At 40.2% G+C, this 24,305-nt stretch overlaps 1 protein-coding gene across 1 annotated transcript in view; it reads right to left on the bottom strand.

Annotated features, from left to right (window-relative positions):
• LOC149069152 (bone morphogenetic protein 2-like) overlaps nt 1–24,305 on the bottom strand; it is a 31,636-nt gene that overhangs the window by 3,008 nt on the left and 4,323 nt on the right. The window contains exons 2-5 of the mRNA XM_089250683.1: nt 9,004–9,283; nt 8,717–8,871; nt 2,402–2,567; nt 2,043–2,201 (exon numbers count right to left, since the gene is read on the bottom strand). Coding sequence (XP_089106809.1) covers nt 2,043–2,201; nt 2,402–2,567; nt 8,717–8,871; nt 9,004–9,283 — 760 coding nt within the window. The remainder of the gene's footprint in view (nt 1–2,042; nt 2,202–2,401; nt 2,568–8,716; nt 8,872–9,003; nt 9,284–24,305) is intronic.

Below are 24,305 nucleotides of genomic sequence, written 5' to 3'. Positions count from 1 at the left end.
TCGTGTTAGAATTCATAACCCCAGTAGAGAAAAACTTGCGACACCACAATCTAGAATTGTCCCTTACCAATCGATACTGGTCAGGGGGCGTACACAAAAATTTTCTTTTCGAAAAATTTTTAGTTACAGCCCTTCAAAAAGCATTTAAATAAACAGAAATTGGTTAATATATTATATAAAAGGTATTTTTTTCTAATATTTGGTCGGCTTGGGGGGGAGCCCGTGTCCCCGCGCTTGCTTTCGTCTTTGATAGTGGTGTCCCCTTGTCGAAACACTCGATTGATAGTGTATTAATAACCCCTTTTATCCGTCCCGTTGAAAATTTTATACTTCGATTATATATATCCCCCCGACACCTGCGCTCTTCCAATCCAAACCTTCGGGAAATCAAATCTTTCTTCATAGCTTAAGCCCCGTGTCACATCAAGAGCACCTGTGGATCTTCTCTGCACCCCCTCGACCAAGTCAATGTTCCCTCTGTAAGTATGGTACCCAAAAACTCATGCAGTGGTTTTGGGTACATTTATACATCCTGGAGCTAGGACCTAGCCTATCTCAGGACTGGGATCTTTGGCGGCCCAGACCAGACTTTCATGAGCCCCTTTATCATGAATTTATATCGTAAAGAAACAAAAAAATGATGAGAATCGTCCCAGGCCCTGTCAGCCCCACCCTTGTGGGGGCCATGCCCACTACAATGATATTTTTTTATATTTCGCTCAAAATCGTCTTGAATTTAATTTTAACTTCGTCACTTGTTTTAATTTTTTCAATTTGTGTTTTTCGCACCACGCGATCACCGAAAATGTTGGCAAAGCTGATCGGGTATCGCCACTTTCTCTGTAAGACACAAAAAGTGCAATACGCGCGGTAAACGTATGTACGTGAGGCTACGCGTCTGAACGAATTTCATTAATCAACTAATTCGTTTTTCGCGACGAATAAATACTTTAAAGCGCTTTTTTCTGATGATGCTTAACAACGCAGATTTAGGATAGATGCCAACAACAGCATAAATTTTATGTCACGTGATGACGATGTTGCCTCTCAATATAACGTATAATCCCTCTACAACGATATATATTTGTTCCTGACCCGCAAAATATCGTTATATCGAGGTTTCACTGTATATACAAAATTTGGTGACGATAGGTCAAAAATTATAGATTTTTATTGAGAACATAAACACACACAGACGCGCACGCACCGACAGACAGAAAATCAATTTTATATACAGGGTGTCCTGTAAGTGCTAATGCGGCCTGTATCTCATCAATCGTTCGTCGTACAGGTATGATTCCTATTTAAAAAATGTTCAAAAGGTTTTCCAAAATTACCCTGCACCAGTATTGAGAGTGAAAATATAGTGTGTGAGACACAGAATAGAAAATCTAAATTTTTATAGTCAACTTGTCCTCGAACTTCCAATTAGAAAATTGTTGCCTTGGTTACTGTTGCTCCTGAAGCCAAAAGCAAACATTCCACGTTTCTAAGTGCAATATTCACTAAGATGTTTTTTATTCAAAAATCGGAGAAAAGTTATGAAAAAAGAACAAAAACTAATGTTTTTGTGAAAAAGTCAACACACCTTTTTTTTGTTGAATGGCAACGTTCCTTTTCCCCACTTATGCTGTCCTTTCCAACTTTTCTCCGCTTTTTGAATTCGAATATCTCATCGAATATTGGACTTAAAAAAGTTGATTATTTTTTTTGTCTCCGGAGAGACAATGCAGCAACTTTCTAATTGGAAGTTAGAGAACAAGGGAACTGTATAAAAGTTTAGATTTTTTTTTAAATTTTGTCACACACTGTGTTTTCACTCTCATTACTGGTGCAGGATAATTTTTGAACGAATTTTTTCAATTAAAACTATACTTCTAGTGTGGACGGTTGATGAGATAAAAGCTGCATTAGCACTTACAAGACACCCTGTATATCCTGGGAAACTGCATATGAGCCATGAATTGGGCAAGAGAGCCACGGTTGAAAAAAGTTTGAGATCCATTTCTCTACAGGATGCCTTAAATCTAAGATATTCTTACTATTCTGTGGGTAATATCTTTTCTTTGTATTTCGTCCGTCGTCCAAGAAGAGAACAAGCAGCGGGTGTCTGTTCACGTGATGGTGGTGCTGTTTGGCGAAACGGATCACTCCATTGGGCACGGCATCGCCTTCCATTGTTTTGACTGTGATTAGCAGACCTATTCAGAAAAAACAATTTTTATTTTTATTTATATAAATCGAGGTAAAAATAATAATAAATGCTTAATAAAAGGTATTCACGTGCGTTATGTGAATAAATTTTGATCTGCCCAGCTCTAGATTAGATTTCAATCAAAAACTAGAGCCTGTATATAGGAGTATATCATTTAATTTCTCATCTAAAGTAAAAACTGCATACCGAGGTTAGTTTGTGGGTCTCGAATCCACTCCTCGACTGCGGTTTTCACGTAGAAAACCTCCCATCCCGTGGATTGGACAGTTATCCTCCTGGAATCTAGCAATCGATGTTGTTGTCCCTTTTTTCGCTTTTTCTTTCCTTTCGGCATCACTTGGTACACCCTAACCTGTAAAGAAATATCAATAAAAATTGTTCAATTAACTTTTTTTATGACCGCATTTTCGATTAAATATGTTATACTTCGGCACTTGTTAGTCGAATAATCGATCCCAGCAAGTGTGGTTGATGGTAGTGATTGCTTACAAGAGCCCCCATGATATCAGAAAATGGGACTGTCATGTAAAATACGGGGAAGTAGTGATCATTGATACACAATAAGCCGCCTCCTCGGACACATCACCCCGGATCCGCCGCTGGTCAATCGGAGAAATAGCGTATATTCAGTGGCGTATTTACGGGAGGGCTTAGCGGACTACAGCGCAGGGTGGCAAATTTGAGGAATGAGTGGCCAAGAAAATTAGTAGAATGGGAGAAGGGTGGCAAAAGTTGTATAACCCTCAATAAATCCGCCACAGCATCTGCCTTAGACAAATCTCGCCCAGACAGCATCTGCCTTAGACAAATCTCGCCCAGACAGCATCTGCCTTAGACAAATCTCGCCCAGACAGCATCTGCCTTAGACAAATCTCGCCCAGACAGCATCTGCCTTAGACAAATCTCGCCCAGACAGCATCTGCCTTAGACAAATCTCGCCCAGACAGCTAGGGACTACAGGGCAGGATCTTGAATCTTGCGAACTACGCGGCTGCAGAAGGCCAACTGAAAGGGGAAGATTTTTGGAGCGTTGTGGGGGGCACCAAAACATTATTCGCTTACACTTGAAAAATGCCCATAACCGGCCCGGCACTAGGTCAGTGAGTGACCAAAAAGTAATCTAAAGAATTTGCAAGCACGTGAGCTGAGTGACTTAGTGAGCAAGTGAGCTGAGTGAGCAAGCATGTGCATGGCCAAAAGAATGACCTACAGAGTGAGGGATCGGATCAGTGAGTGACCAAGAGAGTGTGCTAGCATGTGAGTGAATCACCCAGAGCGGGGATTCTTGAACTTTTTCCCTCCACGGCACCCCCTTTTAGGTGAACGCTCTATCCCTAGTCAACGCTTATCCGCGGCTCCCCCAAAGCAGTCTAACAAAAAGAATCACGTTGAAGAACTTTTTTTCAGTCGGCTGCTCCGAGGGCGCCCCCGGCAAAGGTTGACACCGCACCGTTTGAGAGAACCCCTGTCAGCCTGTGTAAACGTGTAAATGACCAAGTGAGTTTGGTTGCCCAGTCAGTGAGCTACCAAAAGACTGATCAAAACGGTGTGCTAGTGAATGACTAAAGGAGTGACTTGAAGAGGAGTGACTTGACTTTAAGTCTCTCACTCATTTAACTCTTCAAGTCACTCCTTTAGCCATTCCCTTGCTCACCGTTTTGATCACTCTTTTGGTAGCTCACTGACTGGGCAACCAAACTCACTTGGTCATTTACACAGGCTGTATGATAGGGGTTCTCTCAAAAGGTGTGGCGTCAACCTTTGCCGGGGGCGCCCTCGAAGTGCGCTTGCGGAGTGACTAATGACATGGAGACACAGGTGTACTTGCAGGAGTAGGAGAGGGGGGGGGGAATTCGAGGGAAGAGTAGTAGTAGTACTAACATAGTAGTCAACTCTTGTGACCGTGAAAAAGTTTTATAAAGTGCCAGACCTGATAATTTTAATTTTAAGGCCTACATATTCTCTCTTTGATCATGGGGATTACTAATGGCGTGATCACTGATTACTGACTTCGTAAAAGAATGGCTGGATAGCAGAATTCTGTAGTAAAGAAAACTAGATTATATAATGGGAGAAGAGTGGCAAAACCATAAATGCACCTCTGCATGTATTATATTTATTATTTTCAATATGTATGCTGTTATTTTATTGCCAGATGGGTATTTTTCAGGATTTTTAAGTTCAACAACATCCGGGCCATAATAATAATAGCACAATGAATAAAACTTGCATAAAAGATGCCCTCCAACATCTAAAGTAATCCGTAGAGTGAATAAAAATGGCGCTTATATCAACACATGTCTCTCCTTTTAACAAAATCATTTATGGACATTCCTCTAATAAAAAAAAAGCCAACATCCATTCACCAAAGAAAACATTATGCAAAGCAAAAAAGCCTTTAAGTACAACAATTTGATCATTTCTGGTACCAGGGGACTCTTTTCTTAATACTATTATTATTATTACTTTCACGGGATCCCCTCCCTGTGAAGTGAAGACCGCCGCGACAGTTAATAACATACAGAACAGTTAATAACATAACAGGCAAAAAATGGCGGCTAAATCGTCTTTATTAGAAAAAAAAATGTATAAATACACGAAGGACCTTTAAGGACCTTTCCCCGACCGCTCATTTCTAACTTTTTAACTCGCCATGACAGATCGGGTTTTTTTTTTGAGAGGGCCCTCCTATCGGCGCCTATTTCACTATGTATTATTATTCTCTGGGTGCCCCGGAGGGCATGTCCCGTGTAAGTGGTCATTATCACCCCGGCTATATACGGCCCTGAAATGGCTGGCCATGCACTTTCATTCTGTTATATAACCGTCACCATCATATACAGCCGAGACGACTTATTTCTTCAGGCCGCCATTATTATTATTATTCATTCCTTTGGCCTTCGTGTGGACCCATTGATTTTTTTTTTACTGCCATCTTTTATTTTTGCTGGTGTAGCCCCACCTTTATATGACAGAACCTGCTGGTGTTCCTTCACGTATATTATGTATATAGATTTATATATGGCTGTCCTTTTTGGCTCCTCCTCTTCCTTAGTAGAGTAGCGTTGGGACATTCTTTGGTGAGGATGACACGGAGATTCTGGGGCCATTACCCAGTGATTTAATTATAGTAAGATTTAATTGAGCTGAATATTTTATGACGCAAGCAGAGTCTGACTTTCACTTGCGGAGGCCCTGGGTAAAAACGGGTATTGGAATTGAAGATGATTAGTCACAGCGGATATATGTTGTTTGCAAGGCCTGGCATCAGGGCCGCAACTAGTTGGAAGGGGGGACAGGTGGGTCTGGTGCCCCTGGTGCTGGAATTGAGGTGGAGCCGAATTAACCCTTCTCACATCTGCTTCTTCTACATCATACGAGGGCGCCAAAATGCGCGCTTGCCCCGACTGAGAAAGTTTATAGTTGCGGCCCTGGCGCAGGGCCGTCATTTAAACTTTTTCCGGGGGGGGGGGGCAAAGAACATGTACTCAATGTATGTATATGTATATATATATATATACATACACCATTTTTAGTGTATTTTCAAAAGCCAGGCGGGGCAACGGCCCTCCCCCGGCCTCCCAAATGACGGGCCTGCCTTTTTTGTGCAGATGCTGTGTAGATGCAGTGCTGCTATCTTACTTAGTAGTGTAGTGCTGGAATATTCTTTGGTAAGAATGAAATAAAAAATTTTATGGGGGGGGGGGGCATTACCCAGTGAATTAATTATAGTAGTTGATAATTGTGCTGAAGCTGAATATTTTGTGACGCAGAGTATGGTGTGACTTTCACTTGTGGAAACCATGGGGAAAAGAGGGTATCAGAGTTGAAGATGTAGTTAGTCAGCGAGTATATGTTGTTTGCAGGGCCCAACATTGAAATGGGGTGAAGGTTCCTACAATTAGAGATTCTGCCAGAGCCGTCCTCAGAGGTGTGCGCACCGGGCCCCGTACCCACGGATATATACCAATAAATGAAAATTTCTTCAACTACGAGAACACATGAAAATTAACATTAGGGAAACCATAACTATGGAAAATCAGGTATATGTAAAAGCTGAGGGCGCCAAATTCACCTTTTTTTTCACTGAAAATAATGGGGGGGGGGGGGGACAGGGACAAAAAAGTGAATGTTTGCCCCGGATGACTAAAACCATTATTTTATATAAATGTAGGCCAAAGGTACCCAGACCCTCTAATCAATCACACAGACGGCTCCAAATGAAGGATTTCACAAATTCTCCAATTATTCCTAGTTTTTTTAAATATGTTAATTAATAAAATTCAGTCAGATGTTTCGCCCCTTTAAAAGTGTTTACTGTGTTGCACTTTTATGTAATGCAGTAAAACATCTGCTTTTACAAAATGTTCCTTAACAAATGTATAAAACTTTTTGATAAAAATCAAAAATGACCTTTTTTTTTTTTGGTGGTAAAATGAATAAACATTCATTACTGTGTATTATTCAACATATTTGAACTGGTATTTTTATTTTTATTGTAAGCGCATAGTGCTGGCGAAACTTTCAAGTACCAGGTTAATTAATTCGTTATGTACTAAGTAATTTATTTACTTTTAATTAATTCAAAATTTAATGTTTTTTTGTTTTTAGGCGTTAATTAGAACTAATAACTATAACCTGGTAGTGTGCGGGGCTGTCTTGAGGGCATCACAAGCAGGGCCGCAACTAGATGTTTGACCAGCCGTGTCAAGCACCCATTTTGATTCCCCCTTGTAATATTGTGAAGGAGAGGTTAAAGGGTGAAATTTTCACCTCCCCTCCTCTCTGGTCCTGCGCCTGAGGCATCAGATCCACCGGCTTCCCTTAATTGCGGCCCTGATCACAAGATCTTGGGTAAAATAATTTTTCCGAGGCCCCTCCCTACCTGGCTTTGAATACCTGCCTACCAATTTACATGCTTGCTTTCGAAAATTGTATCCAGATTTCCTTATCCTGAGGCCATCGGGTCGTGCCCTTGTCTGCCCATGCGTTAAGACAACAATGTTCATGTGGCGGTACGCACGGCAATCGGGCAACGACCGGACGGAATTACGCCGAAGTCGTCGTTTATCAGCAGGAAACGACTCTGAAGACTCATCAGACTGTATTAAGACGAATGAAATTTCCAGAATTCGTTGAATTTCTTTTGCCTTTGACTGTACTTAATCAACTCCTCAACAAATCGCTGTGTCTTTTCCTAATGTCAATTTAGAGAGAGAGCCATTTACAATACTAACAACACGCTGCGCCAGTCAATTCCTTCTCTCTTTAAATCGAGCCCCAGCTGCGTTAATGTACTTTTAATTATCAATTACACACACAAACTATATCTTGAACGGTTTTCTTAATCTCTTTTTTTTTTAAGACCGCAACCGCGGGAGGACTATAAAGCAATCAAGATGAAGCATCAAGGGAATTCGTGTAGTTCTTCTTTTATTTTTTTTTTTAATAGACGAACAAGTCTAAATTAAAGAGAGAGGAATTGGCTTCTTGAAGAAATAATCCTCGGAATCGCCATCTCTCCCAGGTGGCCACAAAAGCGCCGTCCGTGTCGCGCTATTGAAAGATGGCGGAAGTTTAATATCGTCTTTTTCTTCCCCCTTCTTGTATTCAGTTTTTCTCGGGAACTTGCCGTTATAAATATAGTATTAAATTCCATATTATCGCATCAAGCCTTAGAAATAAGAAGCCCGCAACAAGATTGCTGGTAGGATGACACTGCCATAACAGATTTATGGTGGTATAGTATTAAATTTCGGTCACTTTGTGCTATTTATAGTTTCACGTGATACATTCAGGCATTCTTTGGAAGGCTTTTTGATGAGAATTAATACTAAGGGTTGAAGATTTTAGTAAGAGAAATTTTTTTTTGGAGTTCTCAATGCTAAAAATGTCCAATTTCTACAGAAAATAGCCTCTAAAATTCACGAATAAATATAAAACAATGCCAAATAGGCATCATAATAATATGGCATTATAATATGTAATACAACTTCAGAATAATCTCAAAAAAGGCACCATTACCAAAAAAAGTTTGAAAATAGGCAAAAAAAAAAGCATTTATATATGGCATTTTGCCTGAACTTCCGGACTCGGGTTAGTGTACCACTTTTGGCCACACTACACCAATTTGTCCAGCCTGTGACAGTTGTTGTTAGCCGGTGATTTGATATTTAACCAATAAGATGCATTCTTACACCTTCAACAAGCACTATCATTTACAATCCCAATTGGTTAATTTATTCATAACATGTGACTTACATCAAGCGTAAATGCGTGAACCTGTAGTATTTACACGCAAGTGTTAAGTATATACTACACTAAAACCTCTCTCTTCTTTTTCGGTCACCAATAGGACAAACAAATTCGTCCGTAAAAGAGGGGTTTGAAATGCATATTTTTGTTTTACGAGGGGAAATTATTATTTGGCCGTAAAAGAGGGTTGACCGCATCTGAAGGGGGGTGACCGTTATGAGGGTTTTTACTATATCTATTATTTACCTCAAGGAGCTGAGAAGAGAGCTGTTTGGCTTTTTCTTTGGATCTCAATCTCGGCTTGAGTTTATACAGATGAAACTCCGCTTCCAGAAGCTTGTCGTTCTTCGGCCTCATATTCGAAGAAACGTTGAAGTAAAACCTCGTGTTGTGGTTGGAATCTTGAGAAAGTTAAATACAAATTATAAATGAGTGTAAGCAAGATTCTATACGTTCGAGAGAAAAAAAAAGGAAGTAAACTCGGTATGAAAGGAAACAAATATGGCGAAATATAATGGGCAAACTCTTCTAACCTCTGTCTAGGTAACTCCTGACGACATTTGCGTGGTAAGGATTGGCCGTGAGCGTGAGTCCTCCGTTTCCGGCAACGGAGTTGTACAAGTCCAGCATGTACTCCGGTGGAGTAAAGTGTCGCGTCCTCTGCGACGCATGTTCGATTCCGAGGACCTCTCTCATCAACCTCTGTAGGAAATCTTCGGATTCCAGGGGTTCCGCCGCTGCCTCCTCATCCGTCTCTTGTATGACGGTGGCGCGCGGATGAGGCGCTATCGACGACGACAGCGATGAATAACCCTTCAAAAAAAAACATAAAAAGAAGATAAATCAAATGTTAGGAGGATTAATATATTTTAGAACAGTTGTATCTTTCAACATCGTGCACACTCAGTAGCGGTCTTAGGGCGGTGTGAACTCTGCATAGGGTGCCATACAAATAAAGGCGCCGGAACAATCTGGCATAGATATACAAAGATGTCCCATAAATTCATAAATAGTTCAAAAATTCATAAAAATCGAAGGAATTAAGTATATCTGAATGCGGTTTGCGAAAAAGTTGTTCTCACGAAGGGGGGGGGGGGTCTTTTTTTTTGGTACGGGGGGGGGGAATTAGTTCACATTTTTGTCAATAGATGGTGCTACACGGAAGCAAATCACTGATGATATGCAAATCAGTAACCTATAAAATGCAGGGCGTACGATTAACAGCTCATTTCTGAAAACTTTCCTGTTACTAACGCTCACATAAGATTTTCATTGTGATGGCATTGGTTAAGTTGCTTTACCTAAGCTTCACGAACGTTTCGGACACAGAAGAGATCGAAGAAAATTCAGATCCAACCACTCCTGGTTGAATCGCCTTCTATCCAAACAATTCCAACAAAAAAAATTCTGTACCAAAAAAAAAAAAAAACCTCCGTGCTAGAATAACTTTTTCGCAAACCGCATTCAAAAATGTAACAATTCCTTCAATATTCATGAATTTTTAAACTATTTACGAATTCATGATACACCAAGAAAATAAAAACAAAATTCTCGTATATTTTGCTAAGATTCTTCAGGGAAAAGGGAATTCATCTGTCACTAAAGGCGAATGGTGAGAAACCTTGAGAATGAACCGAAAAACAAAATGTAGCTCACGCCACTAAAAATAAAAATTAAATACGTCCATATTACGATAGTATTAGTTCACTGTTTCTCATAGTGTGCGTAGCGGATCCTTGGAGCTTCACCAACCTTTGTTAAGGGCGTTGCGGTGAGCTGCCGACATTGATGATTGCGCTGATTCAGCGCTTCGAAGTGATTCTTTTTTTAGAATGTTCTGGGGTGCCGCGGATAAACGTTGTCAGGGCAAAGAGCCGTGCTTGGCAGAAGTTTTTGAGGATTAGTCTAAGAACGACTGAGGAAAATAAGTCCACAAGGTGTTGCTTTATTAGCGACTAATCACCAAATGAATTACAACGAAATTGCAGTGGTCATGAAAATTTCAACATTGAGTAACTCAATTCACTATGCATACAGTACATATCTACATTATAGCAGGGTAGCAGATAGGTCGCAACGAGTTATGGTGAACGGGGAATTCTCTGGTTGGACAGACGTCACAAGTGGAGTTCCTCAGGGGAGTGTCCTTGGCCCCATACTTTTTTCACTTTTTATCGACAAACTCGATAAGGGTATCGATGGGATTACTAGCAAATTCGCAGATGATGTGAAGCTAATGGGGGTAATCGGGAATGAAAGCGATAGGGAGTTGCTCCAGACCAACTTAAACAGGATTGCAGCATGGGCAAATGGAGCATGTCGTTTAGCGTAGATAAGTGCATGGTCGCTCATTTTGGTTCGAACAACCCACGGTTCTCTTACGAGTTGAATGGTGTCACTATCCCAGATGCAACTAGGGTCACCGACTTGGGAATTCTCATTGACGAGCGGCTTAGGTTTCCTGAACATTGTTCAGCGGTGGTCAAAAAATCGAATAGAATGCTTGGTCTCATTTTCATAAAGGTCTCTTCACGTTCTCCTAAAGTCATTCTTCCGCTTTTTCGAGGCTTAGTTCGTCCTGGACTGGAGTCGGCTGTAAGGTTTTGGAGACCATACCTACAGAGGGACATAGACTTGGTTGAAGGGGTGCAGAGAAGAGCTACGCGTGTCCTTATTGGTACACAGGGCTTGAGTTATGAAGAGACACTTCATTTTTTGAATATGTTTACATTGGATGAACGCAGGTGTCGAGGAGATATGGTCGAAGTGTTCAAAATTTTCAATGGTATGGATAGGATGGACCATGAACTTTTAGTACACCGCCAATCGACTGCTTTTACAAGGGGACACCAGTATCGATTGGTGAGGGACAATGCAAGGCTATAGCTTACCCCCGGAGGTAGTAAATTGTAACACAATTGACACGTTTAAAAAGAAATACGATAAACATGTTAGGGTAAATCGAGAAGCTATCCATTCTTAGAATAAGACAACCATAAGTATTCTTTATGGGCATTGTATAATATTTTATCATGTGTATATATTGTTTATAATTTGTGTTAATTGCATTTTTAATTGGGTTGCTGTATTTTTGAAATATGTGACATCCATATTTTTATGGGCATCTTTTTATCAGCCACCTCGTTGGGCATTTTGTCTGTTGCGGCGTTGTATTTGTATTTGTATTTGTATAACCACCGCAGTGGAAATCACTAAATTCTCTGCAAAATACTACCCGTTTTCCAGAAGAAGAATAGTATTTTCCGGGTCTTTCACAGCTGATAAGTGCTTTGCCCCCACCACCAAACACCGAAAGTAATAATATTAAAAAAAGAACAAGGAAGAGAACTATACGCTACATTTTTCTGTTATTTTCTACGCATATTCCTATACTACTTCAAAGGGAAAAGGAAATACGCAATCTCTCTCCTTCTTTTATCAAACTGCGCACAAAAGCCGACTCCGCTCACTGAAAGTTGATCTGACTAACACCATCTGTAGCAGAAGGTCTCCGCGCGAAGCAAGTGACGTCACTGAAGAAGGTCATCTCACCTATGGCCATTGGATATAGCAGGTCGACGCATGCGCCATCTTTACCCTTTTTTGTAGTACATCCAATGGCTATAGGTGAGTGACGTCACAAGCTACGCGTGGAGGCCTTCTGCTATAGATGGTATTGATGTGACGCGTTAGGGGGGGGGGTGGGTGGAAAACATGCTTGATTGTAAAAACAACTCCGGCAGTAGCCGGGTGCAAGATAGAGGGTATCAAGGTGGGTTAGATGTCTCGTCTTTGCCGCTGTAAGGGCTAGTAAAACTACGTACATATTCTTTTCATTATATGAATTTGGTGACGATTTGCTGCGGTCTAGGAAGCGAATGATAGAAAAATGAACTGAATAAAATTATTGCGTTTGTGATCATCTGAGGCAATATCATTGTTTTTGAGCAAAAAATTAAGAAATGTCGTGCATAAAATATTAAACTGCAAAATTTGTATTTATATTATACTACTGTTTCATGAAAATTTTACTAATATATTGACGGTTGAAATTTCACAAAGGTAATTATGTATGTATATATATTTGTTAAATTACTAAATGGAATAATTACTCTTCAATTTTTTTGAATTATGACATGAATGTCGCTCTCCACTTGTTAATACAAGATATACGGAAGACTGGATGTTGTGAAGATATTTATTATTTCAGATGTTTTTTATTTTTTAAGGAAGGAAAAAACTCAATACGCTCTAGCGAAGGAAAATCTCTATCTCCTCTGTAGCTTAGTGGTCAGAGCACTCGTCCGGCAATCGAGGGACCCGGGTTCGACTCCCGGTGGAGGCAGAGATGAGTTTTTTCCTTCCTTAAAAAATAAAAAACATCTGAAATAATAAATATCTTCACAACATCCAGTCTTCCGTATATCTTGTATTTTTTGAATTAATCTTTCGCCTCTTACTAAAACTTATCGTTAAGAGGAGTCAAAACTGAAACATGGGATTTCATTTATTGCGAGACGGTTTTTTCATCAAATCTGTATTTTCATTGTTACTGAGAAATGGTTTTTTCCATTAAATATGGGTTTTCGTTATATCCATATACAGGATGCATAGCTACCAACAGGGCCGCAACTAGATACCTTTGTCACCCGGGGCACGCACGCATTTTGGCATCACACGTGATGCAGAAGGACCAGTTGAAGGGTAAGTTTGTCGCCCCATCCAGTCCAGCGCCCGGGCACCAGACCCACCCACTTCTCCTAGTTGTGGCTCTGACTACCAGCCCGTACTTCATTTTGCTGGTGAACCGTTGATCCTAGAGCAATACATCCAATTAGCGAAAGTATCCAAACAACGTGTATACCTAAGATGTATCATTCATGTCACAAGGAGTTGTATAGTCATTAAAATAAAATGATTTTTTATACGCACATGTTTTCAAAAACCAAATTTAAAAGTTGTTGCCCTGTCTCCTTTGATGCCAACAAAAAATAAATTCCACGCTTTCAAGGACAATATTCACTGAGATATTTGAATTAAAAAAAACGGGGCGAAAAGTTGGGAACTCCGCATTTATATATATATATATGCTGTTTTTTCCAACTTGTATCAATATTATCACAACGTTGTCAATGTGATCACATCGGGACCAAGGGTTTCTGAGTTGAAAGAACAACAGTACTGTAAATACGGACCACTTTGGCCCTGGTGGTGTTACTTTGTTCCTAGAATGGAAAATGATTGAAACATGCTTGTTACCAGCTGATTGCTTCAGGTCCGTGTAATTCGTGAGCGATCTCCTTTGCCCAGTTCATGACTCGTCTGCGGCTCCCCAGAATAGTTTAGTGGGTATTTTTACTTATAAAAGAATCACTCAAAGTATAAATAAGCACACAAATCGATAACGCCAGCCAGCTCACCGCGACGCCCTTAGGAACCGCTACACACACTTTGAGAAACTGCACGACACCATAGCACTTTGTTAGGCAAGCCCACATTCAATAGAGTTCTGATAATCGCAGCTAGGTTGAAGCGGTGTTGATTTCATAACTTTGTTAAGGCCGGGATTAAGTGGGTCAAAGTGGCGGAAAATGCTTAAGGGGTCTCCTACAATATGGTAAAAAAATTTCTTATGTAGAAATATTATTAAAAATATTATTTAGCCATTGATTTATTTCAAAATTTTATCATATATATTTATCAAATAAGTATTGAAGATGTGTGAAATTCTAAACTGGCACATAAGATAGCAAACGCAATCAAATATATGTGATAAAAATTTGAAATAAATCAATGGGAATGATATTTTAATAATATTTCTACGTAAGAAAGTTTTTTACCATGTTAAAACGTGGAATACCTTGAGGGGTTCTTAATCTATGGGTCGTGAGTCAAACTTGGGTCGCAGGGGCTTTCAAGATGGGTCGTAAAAATCCACTCACAGCCAGGGATTTTTGAGCTATGAGCTCCGACCCACACTTGATTAGCAAATTCTTCCGAGAAGGGTCATATAAATCTACTCACAGCCAAGAGTTTTGTACGACTCATACATGATTCACAGGGGATTCCGAAGAGAGTCGTACTCATAGCCAAGTGTTTTTGAGCTATGGGTCACCACGACCCAAACTTGATTCGCAAGTGCTTCTAAGAAGGGTCGTACGAATCTACTCACAGCCAAGGGTTTTAATGCTATGGGTCCCGACCCACACTCGATTCGCAAGTGCTTCCAAAAAATGGAGGGGGGGGGGGTACGATAAACTCTCTCTTTCACAAGCCAAGGGTTTTTGAGCTTTCCTTCTTTCAAACCACGCACAACCCCGATCTATCGCAATAGGCAACTTACAACCGATTAAGTTGTGCCGGAAGTGTGAGTGCGCATCTAGTGTTACGTCCGATTTCTCAATGCTGCCATCTATATTGCAAATTCTGAATGAAGGGTAGTAATGTTTGAATATTTGTACCGTTATAGGCCTGTTGCGAGACTTTTTAACGGGGATATCAGCTCGCATTCACACCTCGAAATTGCAAACCACGGAAAACCAACTTAGGCCGACCGGCACTGTGGTGTTCGAGCCCGGATCCTCGCGATACAAGTCCGTCACTCTGACCATTCGATGGGGTTTTGGGCTACGAGTCACGACCAAAACTTGATTTGCAGGGGCTTCCGATATGGGTCTTGCAAATCCCCTTACAGCCCCGTCACAAATCATGCACTTATTGTGTGTTTGTGTCAGTGGTTTCACTCATTTCGAAGAACAAACTGTCCCATGGGTCACAAAGCTGTCTTGTTGTTGATTTATGGGTAGCGGCTGAAAAAGGTTAAGCGCCCCTTGCCTTGGGCAGAACGAGATATTGTGGTAGTCGTTAAGAAGGAAAAATATTTTCCATGACTTTTTTTAAAACTGTAGCAGAAACTAGCACTATTTTGCATTTCACGGAGCCTACAAAAAAGGCTTGGAAGTGACCAACAGAAAAAAAAGGCACCTTTTTCTACAAATGGTTTAATATCGCACAAGTGATCAAAGCTTCCCAAATTATTAAGATGGGGAGTTTTTTTTCAGTGAATATTGTATAACCAAGAATTGAGAGTTGTTTTTGAATTATAGAAGACTAATACACAAAGATTATATTTTGGTACCGTACCTAAAGCCAGGGCCGGTACTAGGATTTTTGCCTACTTACAGCCGCTGTGGTGGTCGAGTGGTCATGGTGACGGACTTGCATCGCTGGTGCGAGCCGATCTCTCCGTTAAAAAATCTCCCCACAGAGAGCATTAAGCATACAAGCATTCAGCCATTACACTTCACTTCTGAAATATAGATGGTAGCACTAGATCAGACGCAATACTAGATACGCATTCAGACTGTTAGGTACACACACTTACACTTCTGGCACAATTCACTGGGTAGTAAATTGCCCATAGATGGCGATAGCCCTGAGTTGTGCTTCGGTTTGAGAAAAAAAAAGTTTTTTGCCGCTCCCCTGTGCCCCCTCTGTAGTTACGGCCCTGCCTAAGTCTTCTAATAAGACCGATTTTGTTTTGAATTCTTTTTTCTTCATTGATTCGTAAACATTTCTTTTTGGCAAATAAGTACCAGTGTAGATTAAGAATAAATAAGCGTAGAATAAATAAAGTGAAGTATATTTTTGTATTGATACGTTAGAGTAATTTTTCTTCAAAACCATTAGGTTCCGTTGCCGCAAGCATGTTTAAGGCCGGTATTACACTGTAAAACTTTGATAAAAATTCTTTTATAAAACTTGAAAAATGTAACTAATAAACACATCTGTTACATTCGAGCGAACTTAATTGATCCGCCAATTGGTTGCATTTTTCAAGTTTTATAAACGAACTTTTCTCAAACTTTTATAGCGTAATCGAGGCCTAACAGTGTTTTAAAATGGGAATATTTGATGTAGGACAAAGTTACCCTAACTTATGGGCTACTTCGGCCCACAATAATAAAAATATTATGGAAAGTGGATTTGTTATATCACAGTCTTTTAGAGAAACTAAAAAATTACTATCTATAAAAATTACCTTAAATTTCAGTGTTTAAAATATTTGTTATTTTCTTGCATAAGATTGAACAAAACGTTTTATAAAAGTGGGCCAAAGTAATTCGTGTTTACGGTAATCAAATCAAAACGACCCTTCGTTTAATTTCTTTTCTCACTCTACCATATTTCAGTTAAAAGCTTTATTTTAACATGAATATTTTTACATACATATTTGAATATGTTTACATTGGAAGAACGGGGGGGGGGAAGAAACGTGATCGAAGTGTTTAAAATTTTCCACGGGATGGATAGGATGAACCATGAATTAGTATTACGCCGTCAATCGACTGCTTCGACAAGGGGACACCAGTATTGATTGGTAAGGGTCAACTCCAGGTTGTGTTGTTACAGGGAATTTTTTCTCGAATACCTTACTCTCGGGGGTAGTAAATCCTAACGCAATCGACACGTTTTAGAAGAAATACGCTAAACATGTTGGGGTAAATCGAGAAGCTATCCATTCATAGATAAGACAACCATGAATACTTTTATGGGCAGTGTATTATATTTTATCATTTGCATAGGTATACAGTTTTTATAATTGCACTTTTAATTGGGTTGCTGTATTTGAGAGACATATGGCATCCATATTTTTTTCAGCCTCCTCTTTGGACATTTTGCCTGTTGTGGCGTTGTATTTGTATTTCTTAAATCTGAATTTTTTTCGCATTTCTTTGTTGCTCCCTTAACCATCTGACACATGGCTTCCCCCCCAAACTTTATTTTCACTTGTTCCAACCCTTAGAATTCCCCAGGACCACGCATTCGGCCATATGACCCGTTGCTTGAGAACCACTGCTCTAATCAAGTGATTCACCGATTCTTCCGAATCTCAGAATACCTACATTCATACCCGGATGTAATAAGTAAGTAGCACATCGCCATAACGTGCCTTCCCACTAAAACACTCTCGCAGTCACTTTCAAATTGCAGGGTTGGTAAAATCACAATGGCTGCCTGCCTAAGTCAAAGAAGACAGATCGCTTAGGCCTATTATGCTATCAAAAAAACGTCAGTTCAAGGAAACGTTTAACAAAGGTCTCGGTCTTAAAAAAAAATCATGTTCTCTTTATTATAAAGTTCTGAATGAAGTCCGAGTGGGTAAAAGATGATGACATGTTATAGTGTATTATGCGTGTCATCACCATCATTATTATGATTACAGTTATTAACGTCTTTTTCTTTAAAGTAGGTTTCAATTATTCAAACAGTTCGCGAAACTATACTAAACATTTATAAAGACTGGTCAATTTATTTGCCGACCATTTAAAATTCGACGAGGATTCAATATGATGGATCACAGGGTATAATGGTACGGTACCGTGCACGGGGCCAGGTCAGACCTACGCAAGTGCGGAAGGTGCAGTCATGCCAACTCTCCCATATCCTGCAGCTCGGCCCCAATCTGGGATCTCTGTCTCGGTTACTCACATGCTAGGCCAGATTTTTCACTGGTCCTTATATAGTGAATTTATGGTAAGAAAAAAACAAAAAGAAAATTGAGCATTGTATCGGTTCCCTGGGCACAAGCCCTGTGAGCTCCACCCTGATGGGGAGTCGTGAGTGCAGGCCACACCAGGCCGTAAAAACGGGATTAGCCGTTAAATGCGTAGCATTCATGGTACGGGGGGGGGGCGTATGGGGGCAGCCCTCCAGCGTCAAAGGTGGAATCGACTGATCTAATGTATAATGTATATATGAATTGACATCATCATCATCGTGCCTCCCAGCAATAATGACCGTGCCCCCCCCCCCAGAGTTCCAAGTCTATCTCCGCCCATGGTAGCATTGCATATATACCAACGGGCTCTTTAGACCAGTGGTTGTCAACCTGCCCACGTCGTCCTGGGATATTCTACGGGGGGCATCAGATGAAAGGGGGAAAACACGACAAGTGATGAAGGGAGCCACGGAGAGATGTGAAGAAATAGTTTTTAAGTGAAATATATGTTGGAAAAAATGCGACTATGCACTGTCAGAATCCATCAGAGCTGTCCATGGAGCAGAGGGTCATCTAAACCTATGTGAGCATGGCTTGGGGGTTCTCATGTCCACAGAGGGTACTTCATGATGACATTTAATACTATGATTTTTGAGTGTAAATAAACTGGAAGTACAGCTTTTGCGGTTACTTCCAGCTAAGCATGCCCCCCAGAACATCACTTTGCCCGGTGATGGTGGGGGACAGGACGAGGGCTGACAGGGCTCCAGTTTTGGGGCCCGGGACGATTCTCATAATTTTTTGGTTTTTTCATGCTATAAATTCACTATAAAGAGGCCCGTCAAAGGTCCCAGCCTAGGGACCCTTCACGAAGCTGGGCTGGAAGAGATCTCGGCAACGGGATAAGTCCACTGGCAAAGTTCTGACGTTCATTCATTCAGACTAGGGGCCTTGCTCGAGGATGTGGGGAATCATGCATAGAACCATAGCCCACTAAACAATTATGAATGTCTAGTCGGCCGTGATAGAACCCTCAAAAGAAAGAAGCTCACTGAAATCTAGCCCAGAGTCAGTGCAGACCCAATAGTGACGTGTCGGGAGGGGCGATTTATTGTATAGGGTCGTTGGATCATCCAATATTTCACACAAACTTATTATCCCCATAAAATTCGTCTCTTGAGAGGGATGGCAATCTCTCCTTTCCCCCATTTTGGATCCATGCCTAGCCCAGGGCAACAGAGATCGATCTTATTCATAAATTTTTTGTTCATTGTAAATTTAGTTTTGACCAAATTCAATTCAGTAGGTATAAAGGGTCTCGTTCTTTTCATGAGGGTGGGAGGGGCAGGTAAGAACTAAGGTAACTGGGAGCGAGAAAAAAAATATGGTTTAAGGGAGGCCGTGGGCTAAAAAAAGTTTAGAACCACGGCTTTAGACGTTCATTACTGCAGCCAGTTTGAAGATAAAGATTCAGAATTAACTTTGCGCATAAGCTGAGCCCATTTTCTTTCCACTTTGTATCTTGAATTTGCTGTTAGATGTTTCAATTAATGACATCTTCTCTGTTTTTGTGCAGACTATGTGTGTCTGTGATTTCACTAATTTATTTAAGAAAAATTATTTATTTATTTTTTACCTTGAAACTTGCAACACGATTTTTTTTCTTACTATAATTTTAATCACGAAGAAGGTAGTTATATACACTGGTATAAGAAATTAAGAGAATTTGCAGACTTGGTCGATTATCTCTAGAACTACTGTACCGATTTTAATGAAATTTGATATGTACATACATTAATACAATAAAAAACAAATAACCATTCAATAATTGTAATACACACGCATGCTCGTGCGTAACACTCGTCGGAAGGTATGAAACAGCGGTTGCAGAATAAACAAAAAAATGGGTTAATAAATGGGTTAATAGGGGTATGGTCCCCTCTTACAGATATACAGGTCTCGCAGCGTGATTTCATACTTGAAATAAGGCAGTTTATCATTTCCTGTGGCAATTGGTCCCACTCGTTCAGCAACGCTGTTTTCATTCCCTGGATGGTTCCCGGAAGGGGGTTGCGAGTTGCGATTGCCCTCCCCAGAGCGTCCCAGACACGCTCTATAGGGTTAAGGTCTGGAGATCGGGCTGGCCAATCCATCCAGCGAATATTCTCACTCTCTAGAAAATCGTCGAGCAGAAGAGCTCTATGTGGCCTCGCGTTATCGTCCATTAAAATGAACTCAGGGCCAACTGCACCCCTGAAAAGGTGAACATAGGGCTCCAAGACCTCATCCCTATACCTCACACCAGTCACAGTGCCTCTTTCAAAGACATGGAGCGGTGTGCGGTCATCCAACATGATGCCTGCCCAGACCATTAAACCTCCTCCGCCATAATGGTCGATTTCGCGGACATTGGAGGGTAGGTAGCGGGTCCTCCATATGAACGTACGGCGAGAATCGGTGCTTAGGCTGAACCGGGACTCATCAGTGAAGAGAACGGTCGCCCATTGATCCATACTCCAATCTCTATGCTCTCTGCACCATGATAAACGGATTCTCCTGTCCGTAGAAGTGAGTGGGAAGCAAACAGCAGGTCTTCTTGCAAACAACCCTCTCTCATGAAGTCGTTTGGAAACAGTCACCCTTGATACACGGGTTCCTGTGGCTGCATACAAGTCACGAGAGAGCTGAGAAGCTGTAGCATTCCTGTTACACCTCGCTATAATCGACAAACGGCGATCTTCTCTGGCCGTCCTGTCTCTTGGACGACCTTGCTCAGGCTTTCTCTCGATGGATCCGGTATCCTGGAACTGTTTCCATAAGTTACACACAGCGCTGGGGGTTGAATTGAACTCTCTACAAATCTGGACTTGAGATTGGCCTGCTTCTAGCCTCCCCACCTCATTCCATCATCTAAACATTGGTGGTTACTCATTTTTACTGTTACAATTTGAAATTAACCGATTGCTGCAAAATAACACCAAGAAATTCGCCGAGGTGTGCTAGCGAACGAAATGCGTCTTAACTTACGCGCGCTTATAAAGCCTGTTTCTCTACTGGCTCCGTCTACACACACGTGTACGCTTGCGTATTTGACGTGCAAGATTTGCATTTTTGTCTAGAAGCAGTGGTTTTACATTTAGTTCAGTTCTTTTCATGAAATTCGATAAAATATGCAAAATCTCTTAATTTATTTCCCCAGTGTACTATGGTTATATATTTGAAATGCAATATTACTGCAATGCATTTATTTTATGGGAGATTTTTGAACTTCTTTAAGACCCTGTATGAGCAGTACAATTCGAAAAAAATTGAGCATTTAAGGGTTAAAATACCTCCCCGACACACCTACGTAAAATCGCTTTGCTCCTCAACGTCGTTAAGGAGTTTTGGTCGTTATAACTGAGTTTGACTGTAATTTTCAGCTGAGTATTTAGCTAGTTAAAAATATATATGGCTGTCTCGGTTATAACAACCACGGTCGTGACGATACCTCGGTCTGCAACGTCACTAATTGGCGGTAAGGACTGATTAGTATAGATCTGTAGATTATGATCATGTTGATGAACCTTGCTTATAATGTCGATGCCGATGCAACGACCTCGGATATAACGACACATTTTTCACAGTTTTTGCTTCCATTTCCAAGGCCTTTTCATCAAGAAACGTCTTTCATATTGAAGGTACAGGTCAATTGCCCTCACGCTGAATCGTTTTTCACCAAAAATGAGTGGATTACTCTCACCTCAATTTAGGTCGGGCAATAGATTCGTCCAACCCTATTTTCCTACATTCACAACATAATGATTAAGTACTACGAAATATATAGCAAACGGGCGCCAAGTTTTTAAAAGCCATTTTAATAGTTCAGGCTCATGAAGGCAGAAGAAACATCATATTAACCGATATTTTACTATATCCGATTTTTTTATAAGCGGGCACAACGTATCAAAATGATCAAGTATTCTGTAAATTATTGAGAAATTGATTCCTCAAGTAAAAGGAAAGTGAACAAATAAGACTGAAATTTACACGAATGAAATCAGTTTTTCTGAAGTCAACGATAGATAACGCTTAAAAACGAAACTAACTTTTTTTTGTACGCCTAAATATTGAACTGCGAAAAAGACAAAATTTTTCAACGTTAATAAAATTACTTTAAAAATTGTTTAACCGATATTTAACTGTACAAAATTTTTCTGTAATTAAACTTAACTGCATTAAATTTTATTAAAATAGTAACTCGCAGCACGAACTTTTTCAGAAAAAGAGATTAGCACATTCATATAATATGCATTGGTTCAAAAATTAGTGTTTTAAGTCACCAGCAGAGGACGTTAACAAAATATTTTTACACATTTTTAATCGCTTTTCCAGTTTCTCAACCAAACTGCACATGATTTTTACTCATGATTACTGGTTACTCCTCAAATGGCATATTTCAAATTCCCTCCTCCCGTGTTCCTCATATTGGTGAGGCTGACAGGGTTTCCAGCTCCGGGGTCTATGACGATTCTTATCTTTTTTGCACGCTATACACTCGCTATAGAGTGAGTGACCTCAAAAAGTTTGACTGTGTGGGGGGGGGGGGGGGGCATACAACGATGAAAATCAGACTGAGGGCAATTGACCTGTTGCGGAAAAACGTTGAAAATTCAAACCCTTAAATTTTGAGGATAATCACCGTATTGTGGCAATGTTTGTCTATCTAACGGTAAAAAAAAGAATTATTTTTTACATGCTTACATATACGTATATATTTCCATAGTTTTCGAAGTCCCATTTTTCTATAAAATGTCTCGTTTTTTACCCCTTATTCGTTACAAGGTATAGTTCAATTTTTGAAATCAAGAATTAAGATTAGTTTCATGGTTTATAAATTTTATATTATATTATATTATATTTTATATATTAAATTTCATAATTATATTATGATACAATTATGACTTCTATAATTAATTATAGTCATATAAATATATTCATCTCACATATTTGCCGTTTTTTTTGGTGAATTACATTTGACTTGCAGTACCCATCGTTTTCCACAACTGGAGATTTTTCAGAAATTTTTTTTCTTACAGTTTACTTGCATTTGACATTTTTTTTGGCTATAATTGGCAAATTTACTTGCATTTGACAATTTTTTTTTTACTGTAACTGGCAATTTCACTTGCATCTGATAATTGTTTGGCTTAATTTACACCTTTAATTGCATTTGGCAATTGTTTTGGCTATAACTGGCAACTTCACTTGCATTTGCATTTTTTTGTCTTAATATACAACTTTAATATCATTTGACAATTATTTTGGCTGTAAGTGACAACTATACTTGCATTTTGAACTCTTACAGATATTAATGAAATAAAAATGACGTCAATTAAGTTTAAAATTATAGTTCCTTTACAAGTTTACCTGTGGACCACCTATGCCATCCCACGCACCGTAGGTTGAGAAGCGCTCCTTTAAATGTATAATCTGTGCTAAAATCGGGTATGAAGGTAACTACGCAATTTATGAATTCCGTTTTTATGAATACGACTATAAGTATTTCATCTCATGTTTGCCATATTCATTAATTTTTTAACCATGAAACACATTTTGGCTGATATGCTGTATAGGGGGGCATTTATGGTATTGCTGCCCCCCCCCCCCCGTGGGCTTTTCCCATTATAGCCTAATTTTCTTGACTGCTTATCATGGGCGGAGATACGGGGGGCAAAGTTAAAGCCGACTGATCTAATGTATTTTCGTATATATGAACTGACATCATCACCATTATACCATTATGCCCCCCCATTCACCAGCAATCATTGTGCCCCCAGACTTCCAAGTCTATTTCCGCCTATGCCCTCTCTTGGTCACTCTTTTGGTCACCTCCTGACCTGATCCATGGCTCTCTATGTCACTATTTTGGTCACTCCCATGCTCACACACTTAGGAGAGACTTAAGGTCACTATCCCATGCAAATCACACTCTCTAGGTCACTCTTTTAGTCACTCACTAACCTGGATCCCCTCACTCTCTGGGGCACTCTTTTTCCACTTCTGTCCTTACACACTCTTTTTGCCACTCTTATGCTTAGACACTCTCTAGGTCACTCTTTTGGTTACTCACTCACCTGGGTCCCTCACTCTATAAGTCACTCTTTTTTGTCACCCCCATGCTTGCACGCTTTTCTGGTTACTCTTTCGGCCCCCTTGCTCTTTAAGTCATCTTCCAGTCAGCCGCATGCTTGCAAACCCTCTAGATCAGTGGTTCTCAACCGGGAGTCATATGGCCCCCTAGTGGTACTGGGATATTTCAAGGGGGGCCACGGAAGAGAATAGAAAGGGGCC

Source organism: Pholcus phalangioides, unplaced genomic scaffold, assembly GCF_987345545.1.
Source record: "Pholcus phalangioides strain wild (caught in Gottingen) unplaced genomic scaffold, Ppha-v1.0 ptg000024l_1, whole genome shotgun sequence".
Taxonomy (NCBI): domain Eukaryota; kingdom Metazoa; phylum Arthropoda; class Arachnida; order Araneae; family Pholcidae; genus Pholcus; species Pholcus phalangioides.
This window is presented reverse-complemented; position numbering and strand designations above follow the sequence as displayed.